This window comes from Bactrocera neohumeralis, chromosome 4 (genome assembly GCF_024586455.1).
Source record: "Bactrocera neohumeralis isolate Rockhampton chromosome 4, APGP_CSIRO_Bneo_wtdbg2-racon-allhic-juicebox.fasta_v2, whole genome shotgun sequence".
In the NCBI taxonomy this organism is placed as follows: domain Eukaryota; kingdom Metazoa; phylum Arthropoda; class Insecta; order Diptera; family Tephritidae; genus Bactrocera; species Bactrocera neohumeralis.
Genome location: NC_065921.1, coordinates 30660192 through 30682941, shown reverse-complemented (window position 1 = coordinate 30682941; position 22750 = coordinate 30660192). Strand labels below are relative to the sequence as shown.

The 22750-nt window shown below is 38.4% G+C and overlaps 1 protein-coding gene across 2 annotated transcripts in view; it reads right to left on the bottom strand.

Moving 5' to 3' along the window:
* LOC126756547 (UDP-N-acetylglucosamine--peptide N-acetylglucosaminyltransferase 110 kDa subunit) overlaps positions 1-22750 on the bottom strand; it is a 118020-nt gene that overhangs the window by 83049 nt on the left and 12221 nt on the right. For both annotated transcript variants that reach the window (XM_050469687.1, XM_050469688.1), the window contains exons 4-5: positions 5005-5188; positions 4880-4948 (exon numbers count right to left, since the gene is read on the bottom strand). In XM_050469687.1, the coding sequence (XP_050325644.1) occupies positions 4880-4948; positions 5005-5188 (253 nt within the window). The remainder of the gene's footprint in view (positions 1-4879; positions 4949-5004; positions 5189-22750) is intronic.

The following is a 22750-nucleotide window of genomic DNA, read 5'->3' as shown; positions in this document are numbered from 1 at the left end:
AATCAATAATTTACGACACAATATGTGTGTCTGTAAGTACCATGCTAATTTTATTTTTCTACTAGAAGGCTGTGCAAAGATTATACCGCAGATTCCTGCCAAAGCTGAATTATTTCTTACATCAGTTTGCTGCGACGTTATGAATGAAAAGTGCATGGCTAATAATTGTGACAGCTGTGTACGCGATATTAAAGACGATCTAGTTCCAATACAGTTTATTAATAAATTTAATACGCAAATCAAATGGAAACAGTGGAGAAAAGTAGATGATCGCATAACTTTAAACTACACTATTGGTCCATTAATCGACTTAATTCATGATATAGAGATTCAGCTACCAGCTTTTAAAATGCATTGTTTTGTTAAACGTCACCAACAAAATTACTTTGAAACTAAAAAAAAAAATGTAACAGCTAATGAAATTGTTATGCAAGTTGATTTTGCTGAAAATTATCGCTTGACATTCCAAAACGAAGTTTCAAGATGCCCACTTTAGTTATAGCCAAGTAACAGTGTTTACGTGCGTAGCTTGGGTTCTTGGTGAAACCAAGTCTTTTGCTGTTATCAGTGATAGATTGACCCACAGTAAATTCGACGTTTATTGCTTTATTTCCAAAATTATCAATATATTACAAAACCAGTACAAAGGAGTTACCAGCATTTATATTTTCTCTGATGGAAGCACTTCCCAATTCAAAAATAAATTTATTCTTTCTAGTATTCCAAGACTTGCAGCTGAATTTAATTGCGGAATCTTAGAGTGGAATTTTTTTGCCACTTCACATGGCAAAGGTGCTGTAGACGGAATAGGTGCCGTAGTTAAACGAAAAGTCTGGCAAATCGTTAAAGCAAAAAATATTGTTCTCGGTGATGCTTCATGCTTCTATGAATGTGCTAAGAACAACATTCATGGAGTTAACATTTTGTATATCTCTGGAACACAAATTGATAGTTTTTGTAATCAACTGTCAGAGTTATGGCAAAATATTCCAAATATCAAAGGAGTTAAGAGTTTGCATTGGTTTTCATATTTCGACAGTAAATTTATTGAAGTTGCTCGGACCGCCTATTCATTCAAGAAAATAATTAAAATAGACCATACTAAAAACTAATAACTTTCTTCTTAATTTTTTAAGTAATTTTTACTAAAATGTTACTTGAATTTTTAATTTACGTTATTGTTTTGCTTAATTTTCAATAAAATTGAAGTGTTATAATGAAAAAATTGTATTTCTTTGTTCTTGGAAGATTTTGTCGCGTCCGTTATGTCGCGTCCGTATTTCTTCTATACTCAATTAAAAAAAACTAAGGGAAAATTAACATATTTCATAAACCTACGAATAACAGTCATCTGTTCGCATTTATTAATATATATATTTTTATATATATATAAATCCTTAATTTGCTGAATTTTGTATATTTCTGAATGCGCCTCAAAAAAACTTCTATTTTTTGTCGCGTCCGTATCACTTTATAATTGCTTATAACTACGTACTTATTTGTAGTAGAACCTTCCCGTATATATTAAAATCTAGTACTGCGTCAGCCCTTCAAAACAATGTCAATATATATAAACTTTTCCTTTGTCTTCTTTGTTTTGGACGCACTTAAAAGCGTACGAATGTCGCGTCCGTTACCGTGAAAATGCCCATATGTATAACAAAAATACAATAGAAAGAAAGATTAACAAAACGAGGTTTTACCCGAAAAAAAAACTTGAAACACCCCGGTATAGGACCGACCTGGGAGATTTTTTTGAAACGTGGCCGAAGGCCGCCAACGAAAAAAGGAATTTTACGCAATAATAATGTTATTGTCCCTCACTAGTACCACAATAAGATTGTCAATCTGGCTTCAAATTTTTTTGGCATCGGGGAAAAAAGACAAACCTAAGTAATGAGATAAAGAAAACATGAATTTTGTAGTTATAGATGTATCCCAAGTTGTACGAATGTATAATGTGTGTATTTGTGGATTTATTGAATCAAATGATCCTATACTAGCGGATAAGTATTATGTATTTTGTAGATTTAGCTTTAACCGTATACAAATTGAAGAATTCAAACTTTTCTTTTAACCTTTTCTCCACATCAGACATTTTGAAAAAAAAATTTAATATGAGCTGACTGTTCCCGCCCGCATTACCAACACCCTTCGGTTTTAAGCGAAAATATGAATTAAGCTAAGAGTGTTTTTTTTTAGTCAACGATTTAGACATCTTTTGTCGACGACAACATCTGATGAGTCGACGTTACGAGTTTTCGAGAGAAAGCTTCTGCGAAAGATTTATGGTCCTTTGCGCGTTGGTCACGGCGAATATCGCATTCGATTCGAATTAAAAGACAGCGGCTACGCTGGCTAGGTTATGTAGTCCGAATGGACGAAAACACTCCAGCTCTGAAAGTATTCGACGTAGTACCCGCCGGGGGAAGCAAAGAAAGACCTCCACTCCGTTGGAAAGACCAGGTGGAGAAGGAATCTTGCAAAAAGAAGAAACGACTGGCGCGCTGTTGTTAACTCGGCTATAACCGCGTAAGCGGTTTCTACGCCAGTAAAGAAGAAGGCTTGTGAACAAAAAAATATATGAATATTTTAAATGTTTAAACATGATGAAGATCCGAAATATATCACCAAATCACTATGTCACAAAGCTCAGCAAAACCAAATCAAGGTTTTAAATGACCCCCGGACTTAAACCTATTGAGCATTTATGGGCGTAAGTTGCAAAGGAAAAACCATCAAAAATTGCTCATCTGAAACAAAGTGACAGTGGAACAATATTTCATTGGACTTGGATCGGGAAAAGTGGAATAATACTATAAGCACTGTGAGGCTGTAATTAAAAAAAAGAGCACACACGGTATAGAAAAGAAGATAGGGCGATGAAACCACTATCATTAATTATTTTGATCTAATTTGTTTTGAAAATAGATCATTAGACATATAGTTCTTTGTTTTGTTAACACATTTTTAATACAGAGATACAAACTCACATATCGACCAATATACGGCATTAATTCGACCTCTATAAAATATATACATATGTATATGTATATCCGCGATATCCGCATTTACATCGCTTCGTTTAATCACTTAAAAGCCATCTGTGAGCCGTAAAATTAAGTAGCTCTGACGAATAATAAATGCGACCTTGTTATCAGTATTTTAGTAGTTTTCTACATTACTAACCGTTATATAAAGAATGGACTTGGTTGTCGACGATTTAACTGGTTTTCACAGCGTGGTGTTGAAAAATTCATTCTCAGTAAATTTAGTCGATATACTTAGCTCTAGTGGATTGTAAGGCATGTACATGAAACCTATTAAATATAGGTGGAATCATATTCACTTTTTGACAAATTTTTAGCCACATCTACGTCTCGTTACTATGATTTGGCACAGGGCAAATTACAGTTTTTTAATTTTGAGCTAAGTTATAGTATATCTATACGTTTCCGATTACCGCAGTACAGTCTAGGGTGTGAAGAATCATCAACATAACTTAATTTATACTTAAGTTATTCCTTTCACAGACAGACAGACGGTCGGATGGACAGTCACCCAGAATTCCACTCGGCTGATTATTTATAGACCCATATACATACATACATATATGACTCAGAAGCTATCTCGTGTACTTTAGATGTTACTGTTTTTTGTTTACGAACGCACTCAGTAGCCTGGGTGATCGAATAATATCGGGTGATTTTTTAAGAGCTTGATAACTTTTTTTTAAAAAAAAACGCATAAAAGCAAAATCTCATCGGTTCTTTATTTGAAACGTTAGATTGGTTCATGACATTTACTTTTTGAAGATAATTTCATTTAAATGTTGACCGCGGCTGCGTCAACATTCGGAAAGTCCAATTTTGGGCAACTTTTTCGAGCATTTCGGCCGGAATAGCCCGAATTTCTTCGGAAATGTTGTCTTCCAAAGCTGGAATAGTTGCTGGCTTATTTCTGTAGACTTTAGACTTGACGTAGCCCCACAAAAAATAGTCTAAAGGCGTTAAATCGCATGATCTTGGTGGCCAACTTACGGGTCCATTTCTTGAGATGAATTGTTCTCCGAAGTTTTCCCTCAAAATGGCCATAGAATCGCGAGCTGTGTGGCATGTAGCGCCATCTTGTTGAAACCACATGTCAACCAAGTTCAGTTCTTCCATTTTTGGCAACAAAAAGTTTGTTAGCATCGAACGATAGCGATCGCCATTCACCGTAACGTTGCGTCCAACAGCATCTTTGAAAAAATACGGTCCAATGATTCCACCAGCGTACAAACCACACCAAACAGTGCATTTTTCGGGATGCATGGGCAGTTGGCCACCAAGATCATGCGATTTAACGCCTTTAGACTATTTTTTGTGGGGCTACGTCAAGTCTAAAGTCTACAGAAATAAGCCAGCAACTATTCCAGCTTTGGAAGACAACATTTCCGAAGAAATTCGGGCTATTCCGGCCGAAATGCTCGAAAAAGTTGCCCAAAATTGGACTTTCCGAATGGACCACCTAAGACGCAGCCGTGGTCAACATTTAAATGAAATTATCTTCAAAAAGTAAATGTCATGAACCAATCTAACGTTTCAAATAAAGAACCGATGAGATTTTGCAAATTTTATGCGTTTTTTTTTTAAAAAAAGTTATCAAGCTCTTAAAAAATCACCCAATATAAAAAAATCAATTTTTATTTCGTGTGTGACGTCATTTGTCTAAACCGATAAAACAATTCCGACAAACCTGTTTGAAACCAATAGTCGGCACGTTATCGGGAGAAAGAAATAGTGCAAAGTGACTACGTCAGAATGAGCTTTATAAAACGAAGTGTATGTATGTATATAGCAAAAGTCTTTAATTGAGCTTAATATTTAGCAAAACTTACCTTGGCTTCCTCCAATCTGCCTAGTGCTTTCAGCAAATTTCCTAAATCGCTGCGCACACAATAAAGATCCTTAAAAAAACATTATATTTATAATATTTATAATTTGAATGTATTATTCCACTTACTGGATTGTATTGCAATGCTGTAATGTAAGCCTGAACTGCAGATTCCATGTCACGTGCCGCAACCAACGCAGCTGCTAAGTTAATATATCCATCAATAAAATCAGGCTTTAACCTAACAGCTCGTCTATAATTTTCTAACGCTTCGGGTAGCTGACCGCGCTCTTTATACACATTTCCTAAGTTGCTAAAAAATATTAAATTATAGTTTATGAATTAAAATGTTGTTGGTAAAGAATAAAAATAAGTATATTTACACTAAGTTATTATCACTAGTAAAAGATGCTAGATCTTTAGGGTTTTTGTCAGGTTTTTTTATTTATTATTTAAAGATTGTATCTCATACAATATTATTTAAAATTATATATTTCAGTTATAATAATATACTCGTTTTGAAAATTAAAATAAAATGAAAACTAAATGATTATTCACGAACGATGTTGACGCGACGACGTATCTACTCCGACTACTCTTCTCGGGTTCTTGGTGCGCTCGTTCTTTTGTGTTGCAGGGATGCAATTATGCGGTTGACCTTACACTAGTCTAAAGCCCTGTGTTTACTTTGCTGCCCAAACCAGCATACTAACCACTTTCACGATCGTTAAATAAAAATGCTCACATATTTTAAATGTACAATAATTTTAACACTATTGTTTATTTAATGCGTATAAAAAAAACGTTATATTTGAAAGAAGAGTGTACGGAGCGGGGGAATATAATACGTGGCCCCGCGTAGGATCGAATGTCTTGTAGACGAATGTTCACGTGCGAATTGTGTGGTAAGCGATTATCCAATTCCTTTTTGTTGGTTTCGCGGCATGCGATGTCGGCGTGTGGTGATGCCGGGTGTGGTGATGTTCTTAAGTGTGGTGTGATGTGTTAGGGTGCGCCAGTTTTTCCCGGGTAGAGTGGGGGGAAGCTTAACTCATTTAAACACCCCGAAATTCGGTCAGTTTTTGAATATTCCGAATTGAATACTTTTACAATTAATTGTTTTAAAATTTATTTATTAACTAGAGAACCCGTCCACGCTTTACTGTGGGTGACCCATACATAATATTACTACTACTATCTATGTGATTTCTATTAGTTAGATGATAACCATTAGTTAATGAGACATAGCATTTTTGTGAAGCAACTTGTGTTAGTTTACAAAAAAATGGCTCATAAAAGCATTTCGTGTGTTAATAATCATTGCTTTTTGGGAAACTGTTGAATTTGGGCTTTTAACCAGCGAGATCAACCGTTGAAAAGAGATTTGCTAAGTTGGAAAGAGACGAAATGAGCACCGAGAACAATGAAGGCAGTTGACGCCCTAAAGAGGCGAAAGCTCTGTGCAAAGTGGGTGCATGGCAAGTTCATAATCTAACAAAAACAACGAATAACCGATTCTGAAAAGTATTTGAGTGCTCTTTAATCGTAATAAAACCAAATTTTTACGTTGGTGTGTGACAATAGAAATACGGCTCCATCATTTCACACTGGAGTCCAATCGACAGACATTATAGTGGACTGCACAGGATGAACCGGTCTTCAAGCGCGGAAAGACGAAAAAGTCGGCTGGCAATGTTATGACATCAGTCTTTGGGATACACGTCGTATAATGTTCATAGACTGATTACTGAGGCAGTTATAATCCATTGCACTTTGTATCTGGTCGCAGTTCTATTCTACTATTCCAAATATTTAGCAATTGTATAATTTTTTTGAAAGCATCAGTTTGAAATAGTACGCTTATACTTCATCGTTTCCCTTTAAATATTCCTCGCAAGAGAGCTCCGATAATAAACGCGTCCGATAGCTGCTAAATTCAAAGTGCTATAGGAAGAACCGCGGCCTCCGACGCGCTATTTATAGGCACGCCCCACCGACCCCGGCCGAAAATTAGCCATTATTTGTCGTAAAAAGTAATTGACAAAAAAATGTTATTGTGGGATATCCATAAGACATAGACATATACCATCGCGGAGTTTTCTGTCGACTTTTTGAATGTGTTGTACATTATTTTGATAAATTTCGTAGGGTTCAGTTTAGAAAACTCAAAAATAACAGTATTTATCCACTAATTAATGGATTTTATATACATATAAACATTCCTCTTCAATCACTTTATCTATTAAAAAAAAAAAACCGTATCAAAATCCGTTGCGTAGTTTTAAAGATTTAAGCATACAAAGGGACATAGGGACAGAAAAAGCGACGTTCTTTTATACTACTTATACCAATACATGATGATGAAGTGGAGAGAAAATGATTTCCTGGTTTGTATATAAAAAGGATTTTTTAAATTTTCGGTTTTTTTTTTAATTTCCGTTTTTTTTTAAATAGCAAAAACTTGATTATTTTTTGTTTTTGTTACATCCTATCATAAAAAGGAAAGAAAAAACTGGAGCCAATTTCAGTAAGTAGAATTTCATGACAAACAAAACTATCAAAAAAATGCATACCAGAAAAAGGCGTTTAATGTTTTAGGTTAAGACTAAATCAGTAGAGTTACCCCGACACTATAATGACTATGATCTTTAAAATATTGAATATTTGTAAGGAGTTATTCTTGAATATATAATCTAACTCAAGCTTCTTACTGAATCTATACGCAAGATTTTAAGGCTTTAACAGATCTCAAGTGTCGAAATAAATCAAAAAGAAAAATACTAATTTCTTGTTTTACTCAATGACAATTTCGCTTTCATTTCAAAAGTAATTCGCCTGCTCTCAGAAAGGATGATTTCGCTAAAAAAGTGACTGGAATGGTGAAACATCTACGCCAAAGTAATTTTATAATAATGAACTCAGTGATTTAATACGTGATCAAGTTAGGAATGATAAACCAATTTGTCACTGCGTTGGACGCGGATGCACATTTTTATATTCTACATTTGGAAAAATTGAAAAGTGGAATATTTTGTTGATGTTTTTAGCGAGAAAAATATTCCTGAAGTAATTTAGAGAGATTATACCGGTTTGACAGTGCTTTGTCGGATAAAGATCCGTGACCGTTCCGGTTACGTAGACCCGATTGTAGTGGCACTTGATATTTCTCAAATATAGCAATACATAGTTTTGTTAATCTAACGATTGTTTGAATCACCTAAAGCTAATCAACATAGGTATAGGGTTCTATACATACATATTAATAATCATGATGACGAGACGAGTTGAAATCTGGATGTCTACCTGTCCGTCTGTCTGTTCAAGCTGTAACTTAAGTAAAAATTGAGATATCATAATAAAACTTGGCACACGTGTTCCGTGGCAAAACGAGTTCGTAGATGGGCATAATCGGACTATTGCCACACCCACAAAACGCAATTAAACGAAAACATATAATGTGCCATAATTAAGCACTAAATTTAGATAAATAACTGTAATTTTGCAGAGGGAATCGCAGTAGCAAAAGGCTCTTTTGGGCTAAACATCTTGAAAATGTGGCCGCGGCCCTCCTTTAATAGATTTAATGTTTATTTCTCTTAAACCACTAAAGATACTACCACGAAATTCGCCCACTCCCAATATAATGGTACTGTGTAAAACTACTAAAAGCGCGACAAATCAATAACAAATACGTCAGAAGATTGAATTTCACCAACCAGATGGTGTGAGAGTTTACCGAAAATATCAGTCAAAGTGTGAGATATTAAGTCTACAACTTTGCTTCCGCCGTTTTCCAATAGATGTCTCTGGGGTCAAGCACTGGTCGATCTTGGACATTTGTGTCAACACTAACCCAACAAAATATTTGTAGAGATCTGTTTGCATCCAAAATTTATTCGCAACTGAAAATGTCACTTTTTGAGCTGAATTCTCGACATTTGCGGGAAATTTTGCTTTTCTTTTTTTAATTACAAGAAAAGTGCGGCTGAGGCTCATCGAATGCTTTCGGATACGTACGGTGAGGCTGTCCTAAGTGAAAGAACATGTCGCGAATGGTTTCAACGTTATGAAGTCGAAGACCGGCATGGTGGTGGAAGGGAGAAGATTTTCGAAGATGCTGAATTAGAAGCATTACTCGACCAAGATGCGTTTCAAACCCAAGAAGAATTGGCCGAATCGTTGCAAGTGACACAGCAAGCCCTATCAAAACGCCTCAAAGCCATGGGGATGATTCAGAAACAAGGAGTCTTACGACTTGAAACCAAGAGATGTCGAACGGCGCTTCTTTGCATATGAACAGCTGCTTCAAAGGCACAACCGAAAGGAATTTTTACATCGCATTGTAACTGGCGACGAAAAATGGGCCCACTACGATAATCCTAAGCGAAGAAAGTCATGGGGAAAGCCTGGACATGCCTCCACGTCGACGGCAAAACCGAACATTCACGGCGCCAAGGTCATGCTGTGCATTTGGTGGACTCGGAAGATGAGAAGTTCTTTCGTCACGGAATACGCATGCTGCCAGAAAGATGATCAAAATTAGTAGCTAGCGACGGCCAATATTTTGAATAACATTTTTGTAACCGTTTTTTAATTTAATTTGTGTATACAATAAAGCCTTAAATTTGCAAAAAAAAAAAACGGCGGATACAAAGACCTAATATATAATTGAAATTTACGTGATAAGAATATGTGTGTGTATAAAAAGAGACTTGAATGCCGTGAACCTAATTCAAAGATTTCCGATGACTTTATGTGCATATATCGGCCAAGGTGTGAGTAATATTGATGAAACTTTGAGAGCGTGTTTTACTTCTAACAATACATTTTTGAGACTAAAATGGGTAAAGTCGGGTGAAAATTTTCCGTAAGTAACTAACTAACTTGAGAAAAGTTTTCCCAACTCGTTCATTCGCCCTTTGCTAACTTTGCGGGCTAAAAATTTGCCCATCCCTGACGTAGTGTACGTATACTTGTGGGAGTATTTAGACGTATTTAAATATACGCCAATTTAAAATAAACAGGATTTATGTGGATCTACTAAATAAAATGCGATTTCGATAAATCTCTGAACTTATAAATTTTGAAGCGATGTACTATACATAAGTATATACTACTACATATGAACAAAAAAAGTGTATGGCTTTGTTCATAATTTGTTGTTCCATCGTGTTTTCCGATCCTCAAAACAATTGTTAAAATCAATTTCTGGAATAGCCCTCAATGCTCGAAGCGATTGACGTTTAATGTCTTCAATTGATTCAAAACGGTTTCCCCGGAGCGGTGGTTTGTGTTTGCTGAATTTCCAGAAGTCACAAGGGAGCTAAATCAGGCGAATACGGTAGTTGCGGTTAAAAATTTGGCGAAGAAATCAATGCAGTATGCGACGATGCATTATCGCGGTGCAAAAATCAAGATTTGTCGGCCCATAATGACGTATAACAGTGAAAGAGAATTCCTTATTGATAGTTTGGTCGGTCGGAAGAAATTCGTAGTGCATCACACAACGATAATCGAAATAAACTGACAACATAATCTTGATTTTTGACCTGCTCTGACGAAACTATTTTTGGCTCACCTTTGCCACGATGTTCGAGATTGATCGTCTGTTTCCAACTTTGAGTTTCAACTTGTGGGAGGATACCCTTGATAGATCGAGAGAATTTAAAAACGCTAGAGGATATACAAAGTTTGTTCCAAAGTAAACAGGACTTAAAAAAAAACAGAACAAATTGTTTTTTCGGCAAAATCAATTTATTTTATTCAAAAAAGTCTTTGTGCGGAACAAACCGTGCACACACCTTTCGTAAGCCCAAACGTTCGGTCAAAATGCGATAAATCGATGTTTCGGAGATGTTCAATTCCATTTCCATAAATTTCAATGATGATTTCGGCTGATTCTTGATGAATTCAAGCACAGTTTCGATGGAATTTCTGGTGATCACGGAAGTTTTACCAATTTTAAAACAAAATTTAATGTTGGCCTTTGTTCGAAGCTTATTTTCGCACCGATAACATAAACATACTGACACTTAAAACGCAATAACTTCACTTCCAATCGATGAAATGTCATGAAATTCTCACTGGAAAATCGATAAAGATAGCAGATTAGTTCACAACAGCGAAGCCGAAAGGCATGCGTTTATCTAGTCTGCCGCGGTAAATTGTTCGATAGTCGACAACGTCTGTCGGAAATCACATGACAGGAAAACGATCACTCCACCCATCAAGATTCAATTTCCCCGAATGTCTTGCAAGCTGCGATCAATCGCTCCATTGCGCGTTCATCCCACACGACCTATTTTCATCATTGCAATAGAGCACTACGACCACTTTTGCGGATGTTGCAAATGGTCTTTCTTATATTGCAACGTTCAGCGGGAAGGGAACTTGAATATTGAGTATGCGGTTCTGCCACCACTTATCAAGGTTATTCCGGAGAACGCAACTGGCAGCGCAAGCACTTGTTTTTACGCAACTGTGCCAGCAGCAAATTCAAGAAAGTTTTGTCAGTGCTCTCAGGTGCGCCCAAGAAAAAAATACCCCTCTTGTCCGCTAGCTAGGCGGTTTGTTATTAAATTGAAAATTTGCTTTTGTTCCGGTAGTAAAAGGGGCTCTGCTGGGTTAACTTGAATTCCCAAAGCCGTAGTAGAAAAGGGTTTTAACCTCAATAAGCTTCAACGATTCGTTTAAAATTATGTCATAGGTGGCCAGTGTTATCTCTTGGTATCGACAAACAACAAAGCCTTTTTATACTTGTCTCACAAATGCCGGTGGTTACATCTGTCAACGTAGTCGCTGACCTGCACAACATGGAGAGACCATCGTTTTGTTCAGTGGCCGTCGTCCTCAAGCCACCACATCGCCTCACATGCTTCTGGGAAAGGGGTCTTTTTCTGCAAATCTACGATTTTGAGCGTTGGAAAACTGATGGGGCCTCGGATTCTAGTCACCAACAATACTCAAGGTGTGTTATGCGTACGGTATAAATTCTATATAATAGTTTGTCAAAAAAGTCTTGCGGTCTTTGCGCTAGTTGGCGCTGAAAGCGCGTAGTTCTAGTTTTATTCGTCACATCGGGTCAGGCTATACCTTTTTGGAAAGCTCATTTCACGCGCTAACACGTGTTTGCTTGATTGTCGTTTCTTTTAAGTCGCCCGTAAGTTATAGCGTCGCAAATATGGGGCAAAATAAAGAGAAAATACGGCATATTTTACAGTACAGTACGATAAAGGCAAAAATGCATCTCAAGCCGCCAATAAAATTTGTGCTGTTTATGGACCCGATACAGTTTCCATTTCCACCGCACAACGATGGATTCAACGTTTTCGTTCTGGTACAGAGGTGGTCGAAGATGCGCCGCGCTCCGGAAGGCCTGTCGTCGAAAATTGCGATAAAATCGCTGAATTGGTCGAAAGAGACCGGCATAGTAGCAGCCGTAGCATCGGTCAAGAGCTGGGCATGAGTCATCAAAAATTCATTTCAATTTCAATAAAAAAAAAAAAATTCAAAAAAATACCGCAAGACTTTTTTGACAACCCATTATTAATGTTATTTGTAAGAAAGCGATATTTCCATTTATTAATTTGTTTTTGTAAAATTTCATCATAAATTCATTGGAGAATGATTCATTTAAACAAAAAAAATTAAATTCTGGGAAGTTGAACAAAAGTTACAGCTGTTCAAAAATGAGTGAAAATAATGAAGAAATTCACTATATTTTGATATTGTATAAAAAAGGGAAGAATGCCACGCAAACCACCTATGAAATTTTTGAAGTTTACGCAGACGATGCTGTATCAGTTCGTGTAGCACAACAATGGTTCGCTCGCTTCCGTTCTGGAAATTTCGATGCGAAAGATGCACCTCGCTCTGGTCGACCTGTCGTTGAAAAAGTCGATGAAATTATGGAAAAGATTGACCAGGACCGTCACATAAGCAGCCAATCTGGCCGAACGATTGATTCTACATTTTACTGTCAACAACTGATAAGTTTGAAGCAAGCAATCGAAAAAAACGGCCAGAACTGATCAACAGAAAGGGCTTCATCTTCCATCAGGACAACGCTAAACTACACATATCTTTGATGACTCGGCAAAAACTGGGAGAGCTTGGCTGGGAAGTTTTGATGCATCCACCAAATAGCCCTGATCTTGCACCATCGGATTACCAGTAAAGTTGGTTTCAAGAGAAGCCTGTGAAAATTACTTGTCGCACTTTTCCGTCAAGGAACCAGATAAGTTTTATACTGATGGAATAATGTCTGTAGCGGAAAAATGGCGAAAAGTGCTCGACCAAATTTGGTTCATTAAAGTTCATGATAAATTTAAAAAACAAAATTAGTTTAAGTTTGATTAGAACTACGAAAAGACTTTTACGACTACCCAATATTATGACAAATTTTACTCTTCAATAGAAAAAATAATTATTTGGAATTCTTAAAAACAGTAAGAACCAGATAAAAATTGTTAATATAGTGAAATGAAAAATGGTGTATAATGCCATCAAAACTGTTAATAATGATGCCAACATGTTAACTCAAAACATAATTCGTAATGTGCCGCCTCACAGAACAAAAAAAGTTTTAAATAAACGTGTTGATATGTTTTTGTAATTAAAAATGGTTTTATAACAATTGGTAGGCTAACAACCGCAATGTGCGCAGTTAATCCGGATTAACGTTCCCGACCGTCAAGACTATTATCGAGATGTGCCCTGTTGTAGTTGTTGTTGTTGTTTTAACGGAGATTCAATCCCCGTTGGGATGGTAAATATCATTTGTGTTGTCGTCGAGGTCATCTAACGGTAGGCCCAAGAAACGTGCTGTTTCGACGGGGTCGGACCAAAGGGAGGAGGTGTTAGATGGGTAGGGTTTGTGGGGCATGCAAAGAGGTGGTCAGTGTCATGCGGAGACTCGTTGCATGCAGGACATACATCGAGTATGTCAGGGTCTATTCTGGATAAGTAGGAGTTTAACCTGCTACAGTATCCAGAACGAAGTTGCGCAAGGGTCACACGCGTTTCTCGCGGCAGCTGGAGCTCTTCGTCTGCGATGGGTGGTGGTTTAACTCCAAGAACGCCATTCACGGGAAGGGAGTCGGTGAAGGTGTTGATGGCTCCACTGTGAATGGCGGTCAGTACCTGTCGAAAGTTAGTTGCGTCCGAAGTCCGGTCGGCGTACTGTACGACGTCGTCGACGTAATCCAGGAATGACCTCTTGATGCTCCTAGGAGGCGGTTCCGCTCCAAGCAGATGGCTGCAGGGGTGATTTCTGCGAAAGCATCCCAGCAGGAACTGCCTGGAGAGGAGTTCGTTATGCTCCTTAACCGGGAGCATACGCGTCTCACTATGGAGGTGTTCAATCGGAGACATCAAGAGACATCCTGTAGTGGTCCGGAGTGCAGTATTCTGGCAGGTCTGAAGTTTCCTCATCTGCGTGCCACTGCATCCAGGCGACCATATGGGCGCTGCGTAATTGAGGACCGGCCGGCCGATTGCCTTGTATGTTGCCAACAACGTTTCTTTGTCTTTTCCCCATGTGCTGCCGGCTAGCGACTTGAGGATTTTGTTGCGGCTCTGTACTTTGGCGATAATCGCGGTCGAATGCGGAGAGAAGGAGCATAGACTGTCGAAAGTTACACCTAAAATCTTAGGATTATTGACAGTCGGAATTTTGACGCCGTCGACTGCAATGTTAAGCTCAAGTCTATACTCCTTCGTCCAGTTGGTAAAAATGGTCGCTGTGGATTTGGTGGGGGAGAGTGTTAGATTTCGTGCAGTGAGGAAACGAGAAAGATCGGAGAGGTAGCTGTTTACCTTCGAACACATGCCATCGATTCCATTGCCCGACGCCAATATCGTGCAGTCATCAGCGTACGAGGTTATGGAAACTCCCTCTGGTGGCTGTGGGAGTTTCGAGATGTAGAAATTAAACAGTAGTGGGGAGAGGACACCACCCTGCGGAACCCCCTGTTTAATTCTTCTCAGTTTAGATGTTTTACCTCGAAATAGTACGGATGACTGGCGACCGCTCAGGTAGTTCATGGTCCACCTCTTTAACCCTGGAGGGAGCGTAGTTGTTTCAATGTCCTGCAGTAGCGTTGTGTGATTGACCGTGTCAAAGGCTTTTGACAGGTCCAACGCTACGAGGATCGTTCTTTCGCAGGGTGGTTTCTGGTTGAGGCTACGAACTATCTGGGCGTTTATGACGCTAAGTGCTGTGGTGGTGCTATGCACTTTTCGGAATCCATGCTGGTGGCTGGCTAGGCTCAGGTGGTGAGTGAAGGTCGGGAGTAGCAAGGCCTCAAGTGTCTTCACTACTGGGGAGAGGAGAGTTATCGGGCGATAAGATTCCCCTTTGTTGGCGGGTTTCCCAGGTTTCAGTAGTGGGACCACTCTTCCGACTTTCCACACATCGGGTATTTGAAGAGTGGTCAGCGACAGATTAAGTACCTTGGTGAGATATTCTACTCCCGTCGAGCCTAGATGCTTTAGCATTAGCATGTTGATTCCATCAGGGCCAATGGATTTGGAGGATTTTGCTTTTTGATGACACCCTGAACCTCCTCACCGGTGAAAGTAAGTGGCGCGCCGTCGTTTGGCATTTTGCGCAGCCGTCGGTTAACACATCGTTTAGCTTTGTCTACCGAAGGGTGCAGTGTGAACTGCCGGCTAAAATAGCTCGCGCACTTCTTCGGGTCCGAAGAGGCATGACCATTGAATTGAAATTCAACTCGGTCGTCATGTCTCTTCGGGTTAGACAGAGCTTTGACAGTAGCCCAAAGCTTACTCACTCCGGTGGAGAGGTTACAGGACTTCAGGTGTTCTAACCATTTCGTCCGCTTATGTTGATTTACCATACGCCGAATCTCCAAATTGAGATCCCGTATTCGGGGATCCCCGGGATCGGCATGGCGTAAGGTGTCGCGCTCATTAGCTAAAACGGCTGCTTCGGCTGGGAAATTTGGGCGGATTTCCGCTATTCTTCCAGCCGGTATGAAGCGAGCGGTAGCTGCTGCGATCACCTTGCGGAATTGACGTTCGCCAACGCATACGTCCGTAGGAATGGGTAGAGCGTTGAAGGTGCTCTCAGTAAATTCTGTGAAGCCGACCCAATTAGCTTTGTTAAAGTTAAAGTAGGTGCGGTTGTCCACAGAAACAAAATCAGGAGGCTTCTCGATCGAAATAATTATGGGCAGATGGTCTGATGCGAGAGTTAGCATAGGTCGCCAGGTTATGCTGTTTATCAGACCACCGCTAGCAATGGTAATGTCCGGCGAGCTATTACAAGTGCCCATAACTCTGGTGGGGGCTTCGTCATTCATTGTGCAGAATGTCGAATCGTCAATCTGTTCCGCCAGCTCCATCCCCCTACGATCATTTGACAGGCAGGAATGCCAAAGATCGTGGTGCGCGTTAAAGTCGCCTAGTACCAAACGGTTTTCACCACGAAGTAGCGCACTTATATTCGGGTGATATCCTGTTGGGCAACATGTAACTGGAGGGATGTATATATTAAATATTTCGAGCTCGACATCGCCTGACCGGATAGCTATGCCCTGACATTCTAGGGTAGTATCCCTGGGGTCGATGTCTACATCGATTAGACGATACTGCACGGTGTTGTGCAATATGAAAGCTAGGCCACCACCATTATCTCGCTCGCGATCTTTACGTATAACGTTGAAACCTGCACAACTCAGAAGATCTGAGCGGCTGTTTAACTTGGTTTCTTGGACCGCAGCTATCGATAGACGTTCCCGATTCATGAATTGAAGTAGCCGGGTTTGTCGCGGGTGTCCGTGAGTGATCCTGGGGGTGAGGGAGTGACGTGTGGGTGGAAGTTGTTGCAGCTGTAGTACCCGCAGGGGCGGTTGTCGCGCTGGGGTGTTGGTTGGCGACGCCACTGTTGTGAGTTGCGGGGGCAGACTCCTGCAGCATGGGGCAACGTATGAGTCACTCCACTCACGTGTGGTGCGCAGGCCGGAACACGTCGAAAAATGACACCAGCCAGTACAAGAATTGCACTTGACGGATGTCACATTCCGGCGTATGACGGCCTGACACACGGAACAGACTGTGCGAGGGACCAAGAGCTGCTGGTTGGTTCTCGCACGAGGATTGGAGCGGGATGAAGGTTGGGGGGGGGGACAAGTCAGAAGGGGAGTTATGTTGCCTGATTGAGCTCCTAGGGACCGTGGAGGTCCTTTGTTGGCCACTTGGGTTGGGTGGCGGCGCGGCGCGCGAACTGTGTGCGGATTGCACAGCCGTAGAGGCTTGTGTCGCAATATTGCGCAGGCAACATGGGGCCACGTAACGCGTGGTCCACTCCCTATGGGTCTTAAGGCCTGAGCAGGTCTTAAGATGGCTCCATCCATTGCATGTGTTACACCTGACCGAGGTGGAGTTTGGATGGAGCCGTTTTGCGCATACGCAGCAGAAAAATTCCTCCGGGCCCGGGTTGGACTCAATGCCAGCGCGAGTCAGGAGGATACGGAGCAACCCTGCTGCAAGGCATTGCTCTAATGACGACAAACACAAATTAATACTCACCGATCCAAACGGGGTTAGATCGCCGAAAAAACAGCCCTTGGTCGGATGAAATCCGAGTCAATTCCGGTGCGTAGAACCGGTTGTCGTGGGAATCGCCCTCTTTGTTAGTGCTCTTAAGTCTAACCTGTTACATGGATCTTATTGCTATTTATACTAGTTAGCGTGTTTACTTATTACTAGTTGATAGTTTGTTTACATATAATATATTTTTTGCTTAGACACATTTTATTTACACAAACCCAAGGTTGTTTTGTTGTTTGTTTGTTTAGGATATTTTGATCGTTAAACACAGACTTGGTAGCGTGACGGTCTGGACAGCATTTTCTGGTACAATTGGACCATTGGTCAGGATATATGGTAGAATTTACCATTTTTCATACCCCAACATTCTCAAAAATACTATAAAACCCTTTACTTTCGAATCGATGCCTGTGTTGGCTCAGTGCAGAGAGTATTGACGTAATCCTAGAGTCCTATTAAAATTTAAGTAGCGATGTTAACATGCAGATTGCTAAGAGGAAGTGCTGAATGCTCGAAGAGGCATGGTACGAAATTCCACAAAGTAAATGTCATAAGCTTGTGGGGAGCTTGTCCCGACGATGCCAAGCAATTTTGAAAAATTGTGGGCACACTACAAAGTATTAACGTTGTGAGTGCTTAAAAGCAATAAAACTTAAAAAATTTCTAATAAATTTCCAAACCAAAATACGCAATTGGAAACTCAATTGTTTTTTAAGAACTATTGATTTTTTTTTAAATTGTTTTACATAACTTACTTATTTTTCATTTTATACTCTATTAATGAAAAATTCACAATACACAGCCGTATTAGTTTTGCGTGGATAATAAATTCAGACATCGCGGCATAAGGGGGGTTGGGGAGTTTTTGGGCTTTTCACTTTCGAAAAATCGATTTTTTTTGTCTTATCTTATTGTTTAACATTTCAAGAATATGTTCTTCAAATTTTAAGTCGATAGAAGTAATATTCTTAAAGTTATCGTCTTATTAGTCTCCTGGCCTTTAACGTTCTAACTCTAACAGCTGAGGACGGTCGGGATAGAAGTGCAGCTTTAGGCGTGTTTTTCTCAAAACTACTTTTTCGAAGTCCGTGTTTACTGTCATTTCAAAACTACTTGATCGATTCATTTCAAACTTTGAACACATTTTTTACATATAAAATACCGCCCCCAACGTTTATTAAATAATTTTTTTTTTCATTTCCACCCACAAAATGACGGAATTTTTACTGGAAAATAACAGTTCACACTTTAGATAGCCGCCAAAAATTTTTGAATGCAAAAAAAAAATATCAGAGAACGTTGGGGGCAAGATTTGATTATAATTTGACTAATTTTTCTTGGTTTTTTATTTTCCGATAATTCCTAGCCGAGTAATGGTGAACACCGCAAAATGTTTTTTTTTTTTTTCAAAACGTTCTGGGGGAAAGCACTGTTACCGGCTTATGCCTCAATATTTCTGCATGAAAAAATTACCTTACATTATCAAAAGTGTGCTCTATAATGTACAAAAGGTCCGAATAAAAATCACTCAATCCAGATTTGAGAAATAAATTCACAGAAAAAGCCTTTTTTTTCCTTGAAAACCCTACCCTACACGACGATGCGCACAATTCAGCGTCAATATGTATGCGAGCTCGTATGTATGTTTGTCGGCAAAGTTGTCATTGGTTTTTTTCAATGTTTTGTCAGGCGTTTCAATGGAGGAGTATTATCCGATTATTACAATACTTAATTTCTACAGAGAAATACTGATACCTTCGAGCTTATTTAAAATTTTTAAAACAAAATATATAAAAAAACATATTACTATAATAATTATGTGGCATTTCGTTCCTTGATCCCTTTTAAGATCGTTCAACTGCTTCGTTCTAAATGTTGAAAGCAAAAGGGGAGAGTTTTAAATATTGCTTGCGAGAGGCAAGGAGAAGCGGTAGTGAACGTGTATTTAAATAGGTATAAGCAACGATAATTCATTACAATTAATTAAGAACATTTAAAAAATTAAAATCGTCTTTAAGTTCCATTGAAATTGGTCAAGCCGTTTTGTAGTCTATGAGGAATATACTGTGAGCGTCAAAAATAAGTAAACAGTAATTCTATCAAAATTAAAGTGTTTATTACAACGCAGTTTTTAATAGAATAATAAAAAGTTTTATTATAGAATTCAAGGCCCATATTATAAGAGTTTAACTTAGTATTAATAATAATCAAAAACTAAACACAGCCAAAAATAATTCACTTAAACTAAAAATACTCCCATTTTTTCGCGTATTGAAAAATTTTGTATAATATTTATTTGAAATATAATTTTTTCATAAAATTCAGAAAAACTTCAATTTTTGTAGTATTTGCTAAGCAAACCTTAATTTTTAATAACAACCTTCAATCTTTGAGGCATACTATTTAAACAATTCCTTATCATTATTTTTAAATCTGGATCATTTCGCCACACATCCTTTATGTTATCTTTGAGTGCGGCTACTGTGAGATTTCTTCGGGAATACATCTTTGATTTAAGAAACGCCCAACAGTTTTCGATGGGGTTAAGGTCGAGTGAATTTTGCCCGCCCAAGATAATCTATCGATATCCAATTTGTGAAGGAAATTAGTCGTTCGTCGCATCCGGCATTCGGCGCTAAAGATAATCTTTGGGAAGAAGAAAATCATGTTAAATAGCGGGGCAACTTTGAATGGGTGACTTTCAGGGGTCGTTCATAACTTGTTATGTGTAACTTGTCCCAATCCACCTGTGTGTAGTTCTGATGGAGCCTAGCCGATATTTCTTGCTGGACGTCATTTTAGGTGTGTTTCTGAAAATATGCGTTCAACATTTGTTTATGAAATGCTAACGGTGTTAACCAACATATATTGGAACTTACTAAATTTCTGGATGAAAATAATATTGATGTAATGCTATTGTTAGAAACTCATCTTACGAATAAAAACAATTTCTTTATACCGGGTTTTAGACTCTATGTTACAAACCACCCAGATGGAAAGGCACATGGTGGAACAGTAGTTTGTTAAAAAACGATTAAATCGCCACGCATTAGAATCTCATGCCACAGGGCAGTTACAAGCTACATCAATATCTATAAAAAATCTCTGCGGGAACTTAAACCTGACGGCCACATACTGCCCACATCGGTTTAAAATTACCAATTTAAAGACTTTTTTGGAACACTGGGTCATAGTTTTCTAGCAGATGGAGATTACAATGCAAAACACACGTATTGGGGCTCCCGAATAATTAATCTGAAAGGACGACAGCTATATCACATTATTCTAAATAGGCACAATAACATTGACATAATATCTCCTTGTAAGCCGACATATTGGCCTAGCGATCGTAACAAAATACCAGATTTAATTGTTTTTGCTGTAATCAAAAATGTTGATAAATCGCACATAACAGTTGATACACCTGACCTATCTTCTAATCACTCTTCTGTACTAATAAATACATATTGAGCACAAAATAAATACAGGAAGAGATATTGACGAAAGCTTAAGAGAACTCAATGATATAACAACTAACGCAGCTGTCTTAGCAACACCAAACAAAAGCTATAAGCCCAGGTTTCAGAAAAATCGCTAATAGAGAAATAGAAAAGCTTCTAAATGAAAAAAGGCGTGCAAGACGAGAATGGCAGATAAATCGCTCCTCTTCCACTCAGCTTCAGTTAAAATCAGCTGTACGTAAATTAAAAAAAGCGCTGAAACATGAGGAATAATTCAACACTGAAATGTATAAAGAAGCTGCATCCAAATTCAAGCAAGCAAAATTCCCTTTGGAAATCCCAAAAGTCCATGAAGCTACCAACTGACTCAAACATGCCTATACGAGACATGGGTGGGAATTCGGCTCGAAGTGACGAGGAAAAGGCTAATTGTTTTGCAAATCACCTAGAAAAGGTATTTCAACCTAATTGTCCAAAGAACAACTTTAAGCTGTTCAGCTTACCCAACACAGCCAGCTAATGAGTCAGTCGAGTCTTTTAAGACTTCATCTTCTGAAATTATTAGAATAATAAAAGAACTTAAGCCAAAAAAGTCACCAGGGCATGACAATATTACCCAAAAAATGCTAATTGAATTACCAAATATTGCTGTAGAGGTGCTCTCTTTGCTCTTCAATGCAATTCTTAATATCGGATACTATCCTAATTCATAGAAAAAGTCGCAGATTATCTTGATAGATAAACCTGGGAAAGACTTAACACAACCGTCTTCATACAGACCAATCAGTCTTCTACCTTGTCTTTCTAAAATATTTGAAAAATGTTACTATCAAAGACTTATCCTTTACTCCACGAAAATAATATAATACCAACGCATCTTTAGAATTGCATAAAAAATTGGAGTCGTATTTAAAAGATAGATAATTTATAGTAAAAGTGGGAGATTTCATATCTGATAAACGTCAGAACGACAGTTTTGCATGAATACTCAGAAAAAAAGCTTGCTTTTTTGTGAAAACAAAGTTAATTTTATCTTATATTTCAAGTTTTTGTTTCTGAATTGGTAAGTTTTCTTTCATTAAACCTCAAAATGCTGCAGATAAATTAAAATATTTCTTAATCAGTTAAGTCACATTGCACTGTTGAAGAAGCCCGGCTGGTTTCAAACCTCAGAAAGCAAAGAAAACCAATTCGGGTAATTGGAAAATTAATGCAAAGGTCTCATAATTTTGTTAAAAATGCTTTCAAGCGAAAACCTAGAAGGTAGACTCGTGGCAGACCACAAAAACGAATGAAGTCCTTGATAGTCACATTGTTACTATTTGTAAAAAGGACCCATTCAAGTCGTCGAAGGTGATGGCAGGAGAATAAGAAATATAGTAAATGCTCAAACAGTTCGCAGCCATTTGCAAAAGGCCAAGCTACCAGGACTAATAACGAAACGAAAATAAATTTGTTAGGAAACGATTGTGAGAAAAATGTGCGCCATCCAAAAGGAAATGAGTTTCACATTCGATTCACAAAAAAACTGTGAAGCATGGAGGTGGGAACGCCATGGTTTGGGCATCTTTTTCTTGGCATGGAGTAGGTATTATACTCGTATACCGAACAACTAATACCTAAAGAAACAAGTCAGACTTTAATCAGTAGTATGCCCAAACGAATAAGTAAAGTAATCCAGAAAATGGTGGATATACTGGCTATTAACTGAGTAATATTAAATATACAAAAAAACTGTTTTATCATAATTTGTTTTTCCATAATAATTGTCTTATTAAAAGCGTACCTATTTTTCCAAGCAAGTTGATTTTAGCTATGAAATTTTTTTGGCTCTACATTTG